The 16,438-nt window shown below is 32.2% G+C and overlaps 2 protein-coding genes across 3 annotated transcripts in view; both read right to left on the bottom strand.

Moving 5' to 3' along the window:
• Positions 1-16,438, bottom strand: part of LOC107450189 (glutathione S-transferase 1) — a 120,001-nt gene that overhangs the window by 71,799 nt on the left and 31,764 nt on the right. The window lies entirely within an intron of this gene.
• Positions 1,029-5,454, bottom strand: LOC107436112 (uncharacterized). The gene is made up of 2 exons (XM_016047688.4): positions 3,564-5,454; positions 1,029-3,188 (listed from the first exon to the last, which is right to left on the bottom strand). The coding sequence occupies exons 1-2, from the start codon at positions 5,130-5,132 to the stop codon at positions 1,146-1,148; spliced, it is 3,612 nt and encodes a 1,203-aa protein (XP_015903174.3). The 5' UTR covers positions 5,133-5,454; the 3' UTR covers positions 1,029-1,145.

The raw sequence follows: 16,438 nt of genomic DNA, 5'->3' as shown, positions 1-16,438 counted from the left end.
TGCGGTGGCTGAAAAGTAAGTATACCCGTCATTTTATTATTGTTAACCGAATGAAATGCTAATTCTTTCACGATATAGCCCCCTGAAGGTAATTGAAACCCCTCGAAATCTATAACGACAGCAGACATGTTACTTTCACAAAATCGTTTGCTTTAATAAAGTTATCGGGGCTGGTATATATAATAAGTATCTCCAGGAAACAGTCCTGTACGCATGCGTAAGGAGTCATCTGTATCACTTTTTAAATCTATTAATAAATAGGAGTATGGTTTAGATGTTGCATCCTCAAAGCTTTCTTGAAAAAATTTTGATTTTGACGGATATAATTGTCTCCCTAAATGAGCTACTTGCGATCGATCTCTAGGATTTTTAAACAGTACTAAGTAGTGTGAATTTAAAGAGATTTCCCTCATTTCTTTCCCTTTATGAAAAATGTTTTGAACAATGAATATAATTGAAAGGTTTTGGTGATGTGATCCCTTTGTAAACATTTTAGTTAATCTTGAATCGCTTCCTAATTCACTCATTAAATCATCTACTACAATTAAAGCATCATTTAGTGTATGAATATTAGAAGGAATTCCTTCATAAAATGTAACACCAGGCATTTCTGTATAAAGTTTTTGAAATACACCATAACACCAAATTACATTTTTAGGAACAGGATCAATCATTTTATAATTAATTATTTTTTTAACAAATTCTGTTTTTCCACACCCTGTTGGACCACCTACGATCATCGTGAAGGGCGGTCTTAAATAAATAAACTCCATTTCTTTTTTCTTTTTTTTTAAAAAGAAGGAAAGTAACAAATAAATTGAATTTAAATAGTGTAATTGTTTGTGATATCCATAAAACATATTATAACTTTATTTTAAAAATAAGTCTGCTACTTATTTCAGAATTTTTTTTCCAATTAAATTATTGAAAGCAATATCATGTTAACCATTAATCAAATTTTACAACAACATTCAACAATTAATCAAATTTAACAAATTTTATTGTTGAATATACAAAAAAATTCCTTTCTACACTAAATCATGATTGTTATTGAATCAATTTTACATTTAAAACATAACATTCTTCATGGATTAATATGCTATACATAATTTCAAAAAGAAAAGTATCATTTACATGAATAGTAATTATTCTTGCAAAGAATAATGTCCGTGAGGAAGGGTGTTTATTTTATTATTCAAAATAACACGCTTTTCATCACGTGAGGATAAGGCTAGTTTATTAGTTGTTACCGAGAATATGTCATGTTTCTTCGATCGAATTAAATTCATAGAAGTAAAAAGGTTTCTGTCTTCAAAAAGACACTTTTCATAATCCTCGTACGTTATTTTGTTTTTAATGGCGGATTTTTTCACTCCTTTCAGTTTCTTAGTTTCTTTAGATCCTATACGAAATGTATACATTTTTGATCGAAGACCTATAAAATTAGTCATTATCCTACCTTTACATTCGTCTTTCATCTTTCCTAACATTTTTTTATTCATTAATGGCATTCCATACTCATTATCTGGAGAATAATCAGAAGTGTCATATAGATGAACACTATCTTTCATATCAAAATAAACATTAGAGGTTTTTATGTCGTATATAAAACTATCCGTGTCTATGTACAATAATTTAATTCGATCATGATATTTTGGTTTCATTTCGTTGTAATGGAAACTATACATTAATGTTTTGGAAATTTCCATTATACACATACCGATTACCATCGGTTTATTGAATTCTAAATGCGTTTTTCGCATATGAAAAGCTGCAAGGTTTTCACCAAATATTGTTCGATCCTCAAAGTTTGGCTTCGCGATAAGTTTTTCCGCCTTTCTTCCATTATTGCATAGTTTAACATTAACACGATTTCTTATATTTTCCATAGTTTTACCAAAAATAGAGTTATTCATTAACTTGTAGAAATTTCTTTGGAATTCGCTCTTAGCTGTGGATCTTTCATGTGTGTTTAGGTCTATATAAGTTTTTAACCAGGGGGCTTGTTTAAATTCTAATACTCTATGAACTTTTTTTAGTTTCATTCCTAAGGCTAAACATTGTTTTAAATTTCTGTAGTGCATGACATAATTATTTTTATCAAATAGTGTGGTGATAAGTCGTCTTTCTCTACATCCAGGAGGAACCCTACTTTCAGGTGCCAGTGGAAGATCTGAATGATCATCGTGTAAGTTTTGAGGATAAATCAGATCCACCTCGAGAATGTATCCTAAAGGACTTTCATCTGAAATTTCTCTTACATCAATATCAGCAGGATTTATCCATTTAAAATCACTTAAAGGCAAGCTTTGGGACATAGCCCACCCGTAGAGATTATTTGCGTCCAAATATAACAAGTAATTTGTTGGTAAGTTTGCATCATAATCGAGTATATAGGGATTATTTGCTTTTCCATATCTGTGGGAGCATTGGGAGATTCCGCCCCTTATTCCTTTCTCAACAAAAAGAAGCATATCATAATCTTTTAACAGCTCTATTTTTACACCTGTCATCTTTAACATTGCATCCCAAGAGAGACCAGGGGAAGTAAAATACCAGGAGGGGTCTAAGTGATATGTTTTTAAACAAACTTTCCGGAAATTTTGAAAAATATCCGTTAACAACAGAACATCAGTTTTTAAATATAGATCCGAATATTCACCCATTGTTTTAATATTAAAAGTATTCCACACGCGTTTAGCATGCTCATAATCCTGATCGGAAATTGGTACTTCGTCTAAGTGGTTAAAAAATGCATCTTTTGAGGGGAGTGACGTCTCATCAAATTTTTCTACACAATTCATGTAATCATAAGGGTAAACACCCTTCCTCAAAACCAAATCAACCTTATCTGCAGGAAAGAAATTTCTTATTGTGTAATATTCATCCGGACATAAATTCTTTGCAAGTGTATCCAAGCTGCTAGGTAAGAATCTAAAGGTATCTAAAAATCTTATTTTGAAACCATTTTTAAGTTTCTTTGAAAATGAGATATACTTCTCTGTTGTCTGCGGAATTACATCAATGTCCCCTTCATCTGCACCTAGTTCTGTGATGAAAAGGTGGCTGTCATATCCTGACAAATTATGTAAAAAAATAGGTAAAAAGTCTGGCGTCGTGGCCTTTAGATTGCAGTTGTTACAGCTTGCACCTCTATAAAAACCACTAACGTGACAATGGTCTCTAACCTACAATTAAATATATAATTATTAAACTAAAAGAATAAGCGCATGTTTGAACTTTTCTAAAAAAATAATTTCGTAGTAATCCATACACTTTTTAAAGTGCTTCATTTGCATACACGAATAAATTATAATTAGTTATAGTAAACTAGAGCAATTATTTGTTATTATAATATTTTAAACTATATTGAGTAAATTTTAAATTATAAAGTTTATTTCAAATTATAAAGTTTTTTTTCAAATTATAATGATTATTTGCAATTATAATAGGCTATTAAATAACATTAATTACATTCCTAAAACATAACTCGAAATAGTAAAAATTATTTAAATAAAAGTAGAAGATGATAAACTAATAAAACTGTATGAAAATATATTTACCTTATAATTATCTTGTGTGAATTCGTTTCCGCACATGTAACACACTGTCGCTGCTTCATACTTTGTAAGTTCTTCCGAGGTAAGAACATGCATAGCCTTTGGATTTTTGTAGATGTTTTGGACTGTATGCGCAATTTTTTGTACTTCAACAAAAAAGACTTTAGCGGCATCCATCCCTCTGTATAAAATTGGATCTCTAAAAGTTCCATCAAAAGAATGAATGTATAGGCAAAAACTGATGGGTTGATGTTTCTGGTAAGCATTTGTAAAGGATTTTGCACTGTTTGGCTCGCAAGTGTCAATAGGCGTCGTGATACATTCAAAGTCTGCGTATCCGACGAAAGGTACCTCGAAAAGATTTTTAACGTTTTTAAAATATACATATGGATCTTTTGGCATTTCCACTCTTACGGCGTCATGACTGCTACAGTCCTTTTTATGCTTTTGAAGTGTAGATTCTGTAGTAAAATGAAGCAAACATCTCCTGCAAATAAAAGTTTTTCCATTGTGCTTGGAAATTTGTGAGCTGATAAGTTTCGATAAGTCTTTAATCCATGCGAAGTGTGTATTCCCACTTTCAGATAAATAAAGGAGATCGACATGATTTTGTTTTTCGTCGTCGGTAATGAAAAGCGGAAAAACTTTGTTTTTTTCATCTAATCCATACACATTTATTGATATGTTGTTGTTCTTTTCAAATTTTCTAACATCTGTTAACTTGACAGGAAAATCTATACCCGTAAAGTTCAATTCTTCAGTGAAAGCCTCGTAAGATGATGTACGATCACTGTGATCATTTGAAGGATATAAAGCTGAAAGCACAGCCCATTGAAAGCATTTGTTATCTCTATTATTCACATTTATGATTGCATGTTTATTTTTAATAAATCTGGGTAAATCTATGTATTGGGAAGCGTACAAAGGGTTGAATTTGTTTATGCGAATTTCTAAATAAAGAATCTCGCTTAGTGTCCATCCACTTCCTTTTGATTCGAAATCAGTAGTTTCAGATAATAGTTTGTCTACAACATTGGTATATAGTTCCTGTAGATCTGTACTTAAGAGTACAACAGTGTTTTTAGTTTTAAAGTCTTTTTCTTCCGTAATCACTCCACCGTCAGAAGCTTTCTCATAAATGCAGAGAAAAAAACAGTTTACTTTTAACTGATTTTCAACCAATGCTTCTGATACGGAATCAATAAATACTTTCCGTTTTGATTCTAAATAGTCTCTGATATCTAATATCCCATCTGGATTTTCCAATCTAATTGTCTTTAAACGACTTTGAAATGCTGATTCTAAAATCATTGGGTTATCAACATTTCCAATTGGTCTCGCTTTCTTCGATCGAGAATTATCCGTTGTTGTTGATACAATTTTACGCTTTGGTACACGTTCATGTGTTTTCACGTGTCTTGACAAAATATCACTTCTATTAAATGATAGTCCACAAACACTGCAAACAAACGAAGCATTTTCATGCTTTGCTCTGTGATGACGTAAATAATTTTTTCTCGCAGAAAAAGTGGCATCACAATCCTCACACTGTATACGTTCTTTTACTTCCATATTAGAACAAGAACGATACAAATTTAAAAATAAAAAAAACGAAGTTATCCAGGAGTAAGTCCATAAGCAAACAGCTACATGCTATATACAACAAGCACCTCTAAACGCAAATGAACAACGACGAGCGATTCTGCACACAAGTTGTTACAAACTAGTATAAACCGGAATGAGATATGAGTAATGAGTTTTCATTCTAGTTTAAGCAGGAGTAACTTCATATTACACAAAAGAACCCCCAAGAAGCTGATAGATAAGGAACATCCATGCTGTTTCTCAAACACTCACCCCCTTCATTTCCCACCCATTCATATTCCTTCCATATTCAATTCAATAGAATATGAATGGATATGAAATAAAAAGGGGAATGCTTGAAAAGTCTTGAATCACTCATTTGATCTGGCAAGTTATATTATGTATTTATCTCTGAGTAGGGAAAAGATTTAAAAGATGTGTGAATAAAAAGAATAAGATAAAAGAAAGATTTTTTTTTTTTTTAAATATTTTTTTTTAAATAAATTAATTTAATAAGCGTATTGAGTTCAAAATTGAAAAATATTAGAGTTGCTTTAAAAAGTTTAATGGAAAAAAATATTTAATTACAATTTTTAAGCTAAATTTGAACACGATTTTTTTACACTATAAATTCAATACATATAAGGTATAACTGTAGCGGATGCAGTTACCATTCTAATAAAGTAAAATAAATAATACCCAATGAGAAAAATTTGAAACAGTCGCGTGACGAACGTGTCAGTGAAAAGAGCTGAATTCAATACTATCACGTCATAGACCAAGACCAACCTTGTTGAATCTTGTTTGAATTGGATATCTCACGATTTGTAACGTGTAAAAGTGAAAGTAACATTACGTCATCAATTTAGAAGTGTCATTGCGGAGCCGTTGCCATCCTATAAATATAAATAAAGTGTTGCCACCACTATAAAATAATATTAAAATCAAAACTGAAAGTATAAATTCAAAGTAGTCAGTTCGTAAAGCGGGCAGAAATAGTCAGTGGTGCCTTGTCATTATGAGATCAATAAAAAGATGAAACTAAAATTTTATCCGTAACCGCCAGCGAGTCTAAATTTATTTCCTTAAAACCATAAGTTTTCTTTGTATCTGTATGCGTCCATGGGATACTGGTTAGCGTGCCTGACAAATCAGTATCCCATGGAAGCATTTTGTCCTAGAGATTGTGAGTTCGAATCCTGAATTAAATACATGCATTTATATTATTTATTTATAATAAATAAATTTTTTCTACTTTAAATGAACGAAATTAGTAAATATTTTATTCACTAGATGGCGCCACCAATATAAGATATTCATATTTTTTAAATTAGTAGCTATTTTAATCACTAGATGGAGCCACGAGCGGCGTCTACATATTTTGAAAACCGAAACTAAAAATTGGTGCTGCCATCCTTAAATAAGAAATTTAAATTAAGGAGTGTTGCCACCACTGAAAAATAATATTAAAAATCGAAACCAAAACTAAAAGCGGATAATCAAGTGGGCAGAAATAAGCAAGCGGGCAGAAATAAGCAAGCGGGCAGAAATAGGAGGTAAATGACTTTTTTTTGAAAACCGAAACTAAATTAGGTGTTGCCACCGGAAGTAAGGAATTTTGGAAACCGAAACCAAAACTAAAGCAGGAGGCGAACAACTCAACTCTACTCAGCAGCAGGAGGCGAACAACTCAACTCGACTCCGCAATGACGTCATTGCGGAGCCGGCTCCTCGGCTCCGCTGGTCCAGAACTCTCATTTTTTATCTGCTTATGATGTGTAGTTTTAATGTAAAACTTTTATTTAATTTTAATGACATTAAAAAGTTTCAGTTTGAAAGTTTTTGAAAATGGAACCGGATGCAAACCATTATTGTACCTAAGTGTGAAGTATAAATCAAAATGTGAATTGAATTAAATAATGAAATTCAGAGTCTCATTTCTTGGTATTTGAAAACTATAATATTTTTAAATAAATCATATTATTTTTTTAACAGCAAGAAATCACTGGTAAGCTTATTTTGATAACAATTCAAAAACTTATAAAAGGAAACAACATCGACTCTATTATTTTCTTAGTTGCTTTTTCAAGATATCTTGCTACCGAAGTGTCTCGATTTCAAAATAAAACACATAGAGTAATTCTGGATCTTTAATCTTAATCATAACTATTAAAAGTATAGTCTTCGGGAGTTAGTATTTTACGGTGTGTAAATTCTTCATTCTCTTTCATCTTATATATCTGCTCTGACAGTCAGGCTGCTCTTCTATCACTATCAAGGTGAAAATTGATCTCTTCACTAGTGTGCGAGTGCTCCTTTCTAATCGTAACAAGGTGTACCTACAATGGGTACCTGGACATATTGGTATTCCTGGTAGCGACTTTACACATTGTCGACTCCCAGGCACTTCTTTGGCACCGTATTTTGAAATTCGCCAAGTCGGGTTTCAAATTTTCTCGCGAAAATCTTGGAATACTAATTCGCGCATGTTTCACTTGCAACATACGATTTAAAAAACGCACGAGGTGTGAATAAATTTAGCTGCTTTAAAAGTTTTTGTGTATTATCAGTCTCTTTTTATTCGGACTTTCCTGAAACACATATTTAATTCTTACTTTTTTATTTCCTTTTTAGGATAAAGCTTTGTTGTGGGTGCAGGATATATGAGTAGGGTATAGCTTTTTAATTATTTTTATAAATTTATTTCAAATACTTTATGGTGTCTTTACCAAGTATGTGGACGCAATATTCAATAATGCAGCAGGGTTTTGTACCAAATTGTTTAGTTTTTAAAACCTTTAATTTAAGTAACTACACAATTTATGAGTTTAAAGCATTTTCTTTTTATATACGTGTAATGATGAGGAGATTGTTGCTGTCTGCTTTATACCTAAAGTAAATTTTTTTTACTTTTCTGACACTGATATCTATGATTAAATTTGATGTGATGATTCCCATTTACAGTGCCAATAATATTAGCGTCCAAACAATCGCACTTAGATTTACCACTTTTTGGTAAATGTTATGTCCCAAACGATAAATTCCTTTATACGCATTAGCCAATTCCACAGCTTTGGTCGCCAAGACTTAAAAATTTGTCGCAGTTAAAGTATATTTATGAGATGAACACAATTTTGATTAAAGAAAACTTTTTATGATTTGTAAAATAAAAATATAATGTAAACAGTAACCATCAACTTTGACATTCTCATATCATAACTGTACAACAATTTAAGGGCAATCTGTTTATTTATTTTTGATTCAATAAAGACAAGATATTGAGTCAAATAAGAGAATCTTAACAATTTTTAAACTTAATAATTTACTTTAAATAAAGAAAGTAGTTTTAAAACAGTTGGGTTGAAAGGCTGAGGACTTACACTTTTCTAAAAAAAATTAATCCATGTTATGATAATAAAACAAAACTCTTGCGATCAGTTATCTCAGCAAAAGTAAGATTTTTATTATCAAATAAGAAACAATTATTACCATTCGGCAAGGGACAAATAAAATAAAATAGGTCATACAGTTTTCAGACACACAGACTGCATGACAATCTAAGAATAAATATTTGAACTTTTAAAGCAAATTACATACAATAAAAGCAAATTACATACAATAAAAGCTATTGTGTAAAAAAAAATTAAGAAACAAGTTGTTACAAATGAGACTATTATATGATTCCAGCAACTAAAAAATTCTTTTGGAATTTTAAAGACTAATGAATACTATTGAATAATAACAGAAAAGTTTTCTGTGTCTTTTTTGTCTCATTTTTGAAGCAGAATATAAATTAAAATACACATCTCACTTTTTCTGATCCTGCTTTTCTCTGAATCGTTCTTATTAAAATAGATGAATCGTGTTAAATTACGTTACCTTAAGTTAGTAAATGTGTTTTCGCACTTAGGAGGAAAAAAAAGACCTAATTTTAGATTGACAATAAATGTAATAATTTTAATAGTATTTTTTCCATATCTTATTTAGAAGCCCAAAATTTGAATAAAAAACTTTTAAAATATATAGACCAATTGTTGAGTTATCGAATCTAATAAGCTAAAGTTGTTATAAAATTATGAATAAAAAGTTACAAGATGGATAAGTTATGAAATTAATGAAGCATAGAATGAAAGGATAAATATATATAGCAAAATATATGATAAAATTAATTAGGAAACAATTGAAACGAAGGTGAGTAATTTCAGATTATATACAAATAATAGTGATAGAAGCAAGAAAAATGGAAAATATCGGAATTTTCCCTGACAAATTTAAGAAACATTAAAAAAGTTAAGCAGCCACAACTTTAAGTTTTAATAAATATGATTTGATGTTATAAAAAATAAATTAACTATACGAAAATAGTAGTGAGTATGTCATAGATTTGTTTCTTTATGTCATGGCTTTACTAAAAATATTTTTTCTCCTTGTTTTCATAATAGCACGCATTTTACAGAAAATATTTGAACAAATTTAATGAAAATATTTTCAAATTTTTTTAAAGACTCTCTTATGAAGGAAATATTGTCAATCAAAAGTTGTTCAGTATAAAATATATGCAATTTTTTTAAGATATTGTAAGCATTTTGAAGAATACATATTTTTTCCAAAATAGAAACAATTGAAAAAACCTGGTAAAAATGAAGGAAATGAAAATAATTATTTTTCAAACTGCGTAAAAATTTTTTTAATAGTTTTATCTTTAAAAATATGTACACTTAATAATGTGATGATTTATATAGGGGATTATTTTTTAAAATTTTGCTTATTAATTAAGATATTCAAAAGAAATTGATTATTCTGAAGATATAAATATTTTACTACTCCAGATTTTTATTTAATTTACAAGAATAGTTTCTATTTGAAATTTTTTTTAACCGAAATATGTATGCAATTAACTGAAATAATTGTGTGTACGTAAATTTTTCTTCCTCTTTCTTTATAGAAGGACGAAGTATTTTGCTCTCGATATTTGAATTTTTCTAGTCTTAAACGAGGATAAAATTTTAACTTAATTCAACAAGCAACTTTTAAAAATATCCATGAGCGCGAAGATTCGTTTATGACTTTTGCGAGTTATTGAGGCGAGCGTAGGGTTGCCTCTGAGTGAGGGTTACTAGATAAGGCGGTGAAACAGTTGACAAATAAAACCGTGGCGAGTGGAGGTGCCCGGGAGTCGACAATGTGTAAAGTCGCAAGCGCGACAATGGAGCATGCTGAAAAAAAAGGAAGAGAAAACAACTTATACTGTAAAATTACTCACCAGACTCATAGTTAAGGATGCAGAAAAACATAGTTTATTTATAAAAGATAACATTTATAAAAAAGTAAAAATGCTTGGCAAACATGCCAACACAAAAAATCGGCCTAAGCCGAAAAAAAAAAAAAAACACAATTGAGAGAAAAACAACTGCTACTGACTATTTCTTCGTTATGAAGATAGGGGAGAAAACTCTCGCCAAAAAAAATTAAACTTTTGCGAATAACACCTCGGTTGGTTGGAGAAGGATCAGTGGGGCAAATCACAGAGCTGCCAATTTTGGCCAACTGGCGAAATTAATTGTTAAACTCCATGCCAAACATGAAGCGGGGTTGTCTAAAGTGGTGACACACCTGGTAAAGAATTTTGTGGAATGTTCTGGAACATTCTTGGCGCCATCATAAGATCAAAAGGGGCGCTTTGCATTTGATGCAAGCCGAAACGTGGGAAAGGGGACTTGGTGTCACTCCTTCTCGAACCAACAAAAGGTGTTTGCTGACTGGACATACATCTTGCTGTCAGCAAGTAACAAAAGGAGGAATCTTCTTTTAAAGGAAGAACATAAATGCAGAGAAAGATTACTTTCCCAAGGTTACAAAACAAATTGAGGCTTAAAACTTAAGTATTACATGAAATATATTGCAAAGAATTATTGAATACTGATAAATAAATAACATTAATTACAAGTGTAAAAAGAAGAAATTAAAAAAACATGCAATTAAAAGTTTATCACAAATTTAACAGTTACAATTATTTAAGCGTTTAATACATTATTAACAAATTAACAATTAACAAATGATTATTAAATTAGATGAATGATGATGATTAAATAAATTAGATGATTAGATAATGAAATTAGATAATTAAATTAGAATTAACAAATGATTTTAATTAATATGTAGTATACCATACTACAATTACGTATGACTATGAAGAGCAATGAGAAAAGAACAACAACATTCTTGCTTCAGAAATGTAATTTTTTTTCTGGAATAGGTTACAGCATCTTCTAATTAATTAAAATGTCAAAGTTCAACATCATACAAAAAGTTTTAAAAGACGGCTAGATGTTTCATTACAAAATAAAAGACATCACAGAACAGATATAATAATCTTAACATAACTAGATATTCAATTAAACTTCAATATCAAACAATTTGAAACATTAAAATCATTCGAAATACGAAAAAGAAATAAAAAAAAGTTCTCTTTTCTTACAAAGAATTTATCGTAAGAATATTGAAAAGAATTTAACTCAGTTTTTCAAAGATTGATTATGAGCATTGTCATAAATTTTATCTACCTCATCAAACAAGTACTCATAATATATCTTAAATTTCGTCAGGTCACCATAGATGCCCTCATGTTTGAAAAACTTAGCTATTGCTATACTGATGGAGGGTAAAGTGTGCAAAATGTCTTTTTTTTCCAATCTTTGGACCTCATCGTTGAGTAGCGTGCAAGACTTGTAGCCAATTTGCCTTCATTTTGTTCTGTCAGCACTCCCTGGTTTTTCAAAAAGAGGTAGACTGCTTTTGTGTATTTTTGGAAATCTTGGTCTGATGTAACAATGCTTCCAATTTTTTCTCATTCACAATAAATTTCTTTGGATAGGCTCTCTGGAATCTTTACACCAGCTGCTTGATTGAAACCATTTATGGACTCACGCTCAGCTGCTTTAAATTCCTTCATATTTCCATATGATACTGTAAAAAATGTGTTGAAATTGTTGTCCGGTATTTTGCTTCTTACTTCTTTTACAAATGATGTGCTTTTAAAATCATGACTTTGAGCATTGCAATAAATTTTATCTACCTCATCAAACAAGTACTCATAATATATCTTAAATTTCGTCAGGTCACCATAGATGCCCTCATGTTTGAAAAACTTAGCTATTGCTATACTGATGGAGGGTAAAGTGTGCAAAATGTCTTTTTTTCCCAATCTTTCGACCTCATCGTTGAAGTAGCGTGCAAGACTTGTAGCCAATTTGCCTTCATTTTGTTCTGTCAGCACTCCCTGGTTTTTCAAAAAGAGGTAGACTGCTTTAGTGTATTTTTGGAAATCTTGGTCTGATGTAAGAATGCTTCCAATTTTTTCTCCTTCATTAAAAATTTGTTTGGATAGGCTCTCTGGAATCTTTACACCAGCTGCTTGATTGAAACCATTTATGGACTCACGCACAGCTTCTTTAAATTCCTTCATATTTCCATATGATACTGTAAAAAGTGTGTTGAAATTGTTGTCCGGTATTTTGCTTCTTACTTCTTTTACAAATGATGTGCTTTTAAAATCATGACTTTGAGCATTGTCATAAATTTTATCTACCTCATCAAACAAGTACTCATAATATATCTTAAATTTCGTCAGGTCACCATAGATGCCCTCATGTTTGAAAAACTTAGCTATTGCTATACTGATAGAGGGTAAAGTGTGCAAAATGTCTTTTTTTCCCAATCTTTCGACCTCATCGTTGAAGTAGCGTGCAAGACTTGTAGCCAATTTGCCTTCATTTTGTTCTGTCAGCACTCCCTGGTTTTTCAAAAAGAGGTAGACTGCTTTAGTGTATTTTTGGAAATCTTGGTCTGATGTAACAATGCTTCCAATTTTTTCTCCTTCATTAAAAATTTGTTTGGAAAGGCTCTCTGGAATCTTTACACCAGCTGCTTGATTGAAACCATTTATGGACTCACGCACAGCTTCTTTAAATTCCTTCATATTTCCATATGATACTGTAAAAAGTGTGTTGAAATTGTTGTCCGGTATTTTGCTTCTTACTTCTTTTACAAATGATGTGCTTTTAAAATCATGACTTTGAGCATTGTCATAAATTTTATCTACCTCATCAAACAAGTACTCATAATATATCTTAAATTTCGTCAGGTCACCATAGATGCCCTCATGTTTGAAAAACTTAGCTATTGCTATACTGATGGAGGGTAAAGTGTGCAAAATGTCTTTTTATTCAATCTTTCGACCTCATCGTTGAAGTCGCGTGCAAGACTTGTAGCCAATTTGCCTTTATTTTGTTCTGTCAGCACTCCCTGGTTTTTCAAAAAGAGGTAGACTGCTTTAGTGTATTTTTGGAAATCTTGGTCTGATGTAACAATGCTTCCAATTTTTTCTCCTTCATTAAAAATTTGTTTGGAAAGGCTCTCTGGAATCTTTACACCAGCTGCTTGATTGAAGCCATTTCTGGACTCACGCACAGCTTCTTTAAATTCCTTCATATTTCCATATGATACTGTAAAAAGTGTGTTGAAATTGTTGTCCGGTATTTTGCTTCTTACTTCTTTTACAAATGATGTGCTTTTAAAATCATGACTTTGAGCATTGTCATAAATTTTATCTACCTCATCAAACAAGTACTCATAATATATCTTAAATTTCGTCAGGTCACCATAGATGTCCTCATGTTTGAAAAACTTAGCTATTGCTATACTGATGGAGGGTAAAGTGTGCAAAATGTCTTTTTTTCCAATCTTTCGACCTCATCGTTGAAGTAGCGTGCCAGCGAAATCTATGCCAATAGTAGTAAATGGAAGGCAAGGTGTAATTCTGTTCCTTGGTAAAGGAGCTTCGATTTGTTGACTTCTAGATGCCTGTGAGAGTTTACAAGGTAGGCATTTATAGAGCACTCGTTTAATGGCTTCACGTCCTCGTATTATCTAGAAGCTGGAACGAATCTCTGAAAGTACTATTTGAACACCTAAGTGATGAAGCTTCACGTGTGTGTAGTATATGAAAAGATGTACAAATGGGTGAGATCCATCAAGAAGCAAAGGGTGTTTTTGCTCATTTTTGAGCGATGCGAACTGTAATCTACCTCCTAATCGTATGAGATTTTCTTGAAGAAACGGGTTAAAACGGCTAATTTTTGAAGATTTTGGCAAAGGGGAATTATTTTGTAATGCATTAAGCTCTGCCGAAAAGCATTGCTTTTGCACTGTAAGAATCCAATAGTTTTTTGCTGTGTTAAGCTCATCACATGTGAGATCAATAGAAATGTGTTGCTTGGATCGACAGTTATACAAGAAACGAAATATCCATGCTGTAACTCTAAGAAGTTTCATATATGAACTGAACCGCGATATATCAATAAGAGGTTGGTAAGAAGTTATCAATAAAGATTGAGAAGCTGGTTTACGTAGTTCAGCATGAATATCTGGATTAGCGTAACTCAGTTGTTTTGAAGGCCAAAACTCTGATGATTGTGTTAGCCAGATTGGTCCTAGCCACCAAAGATCCAAGGATTCAAGCTCTGTGGGTGCAACACCACGAGACAAGTGGTCGGCAGGATTTTCATTGCCAGGGCAATGCCGCCATTGTGTTGGATTTGTGTAATTGAGAATTTCGTTCGTTCGGTTACAGACAAAAGTTTTCCACCGATTTGGATCACCTTGTATCCAATTTAAGGCAACTGTTGAGTCACTCCAAAGTGTCGCTGTGTTCCTATCCAGTTTAGTTTCTGTACAAAAATAATGGAGTAATCGAGCACCCAATAATGCGGCTAAGAGCTCTAAGCGGGGAAGTGTTATTCTTTTCAGAGGAGAAAGTCTATTACGACTGCAAACCATTCGAACATGAAATTTAGTATCTTCTTTGAATCGTACATATAACACTGTTCCGTAAGCACGTTCCGAAGCATCGCAGAATACGTGAATGGTAACATCAGCAGAAGATATTCCAATCCATCTGGGGATTCGAATGTTGTTTAAATGTGGCAAGTCCATAATCCATTTTGAAAACCTTGATGCGATAGATGGGGGTAAAAGTTCGTCCCATTCAATACCGCATAGCCATGTATCTTGAAAGAGAATTTTTCCTATTACAGTAGATGGTGAGAAAATTCCCAAGGGATCAAAAATCTTTGAGATTGTTTTCAAAAGTAAGCGTTTAGTAACCGGATCCTTAAATAAATCGTGGTCATGCTCCTTAATATTTTGATGAAACGAATCTTCTTCTGTATCCCAATGAACACCTAAGACTTGAGTCTTACTTTTAAACTTTATTTTTTCTTTCCTCCATTCGTTTTTCAAAACTTGTGAGTTGGTACTCCATTTCGCTAAGGGAAGGCTTATAAGACTCGTGAGTTCTTGCATTTCGTGAAATAGGGTCTTCGCTTCGACTTCTGAATCAACTCCCACAACGAAATCATCCATGAAAATATTGCCTTTTAGATGTTTAGCTGCTGTGGGATAAATGTTGGAGTACATGCAGCATAATTCGTCAAGTGTAGCTGAAAGAAGGAATGGGCTGCTGGTTAATCCAAAGGGTAAACGTGTAAATTGATAGACCACAATTTCATTCTCTAGCTGCAAATGTCCATCATCATTTTTCCTACTTTTGAACCATAGAAACTTAGTAGCACATCTGTCTTTTTCCCACAAAGTTAATTGTAAGAAAGCCTGACTTCCATCGCTAATAATTGCTTGTTTGTGAAGACGAAATCGTAATAAGGTGGCTAAAATTTCTGGGAGTAAGTTGGGACCTTGTTCTAGAGCATCGTTTAATGATGGATGGCCTGGTGTGTGAGAAGAGGCGTCGAACACTATTCGTCCCTTAATTTCTGCGTTCTTCTCTTTAATGACTACATGATGGGGTATGTAATAGCTTTTTTCTTCTTTATCATGATTTTCCGGTGCTATTTCAACTTGCCTTTTGTCTATGTAATCTTCCATGAGTGAAACATACATTTCCTTTAAGCTAGGATCTGTTTGGAGCTTCTTGCACAATGTATTGAAGCGTTTTGATGCTACGTGATAGTTATTTGAAGAAAGAGTAACGTCTTTTTTCCAAGGTAATCTAACAACACGACGATTTTCTAGGACTTCATAAGAGCTTCGAAAGTCTTCCCATATTTCAGAATTGCGAATGGACATTTCTTTGTCTTGCATGGCTTTAATACCTAAAGTATCTAAGTCCCAGAAGTTCCTAACTTGATCATCCAAAATATATGGTGATGTGATGCTGATATTATGAACTGACGATAAAGAAGCGACAGATGTATGAGATCTGGATCCAGACAAAATCC

Source organism: Parasteatoda tepidariorum, chromosome 1 (assembly GCF_982258835.1).
Source record: "Parasteatoda tepidariorum strain Cologne lab strain chromosome 1, Ptep-v5.0, whole genome shotgun sequence".
NCBI classification, from domain to species: domain Eukaryota; kingdom Metazoa; phylum Arthropoda; class Arachnida; order Araneae; family Theridiidae; genus Parasteatoda; species Parasteatoda tepidariorum.
The sequence above is the reverse complement of the archived record's forward strand: the minus strand, read 5'-3'. Positions and strand labels throughout refer to the sequence as shown.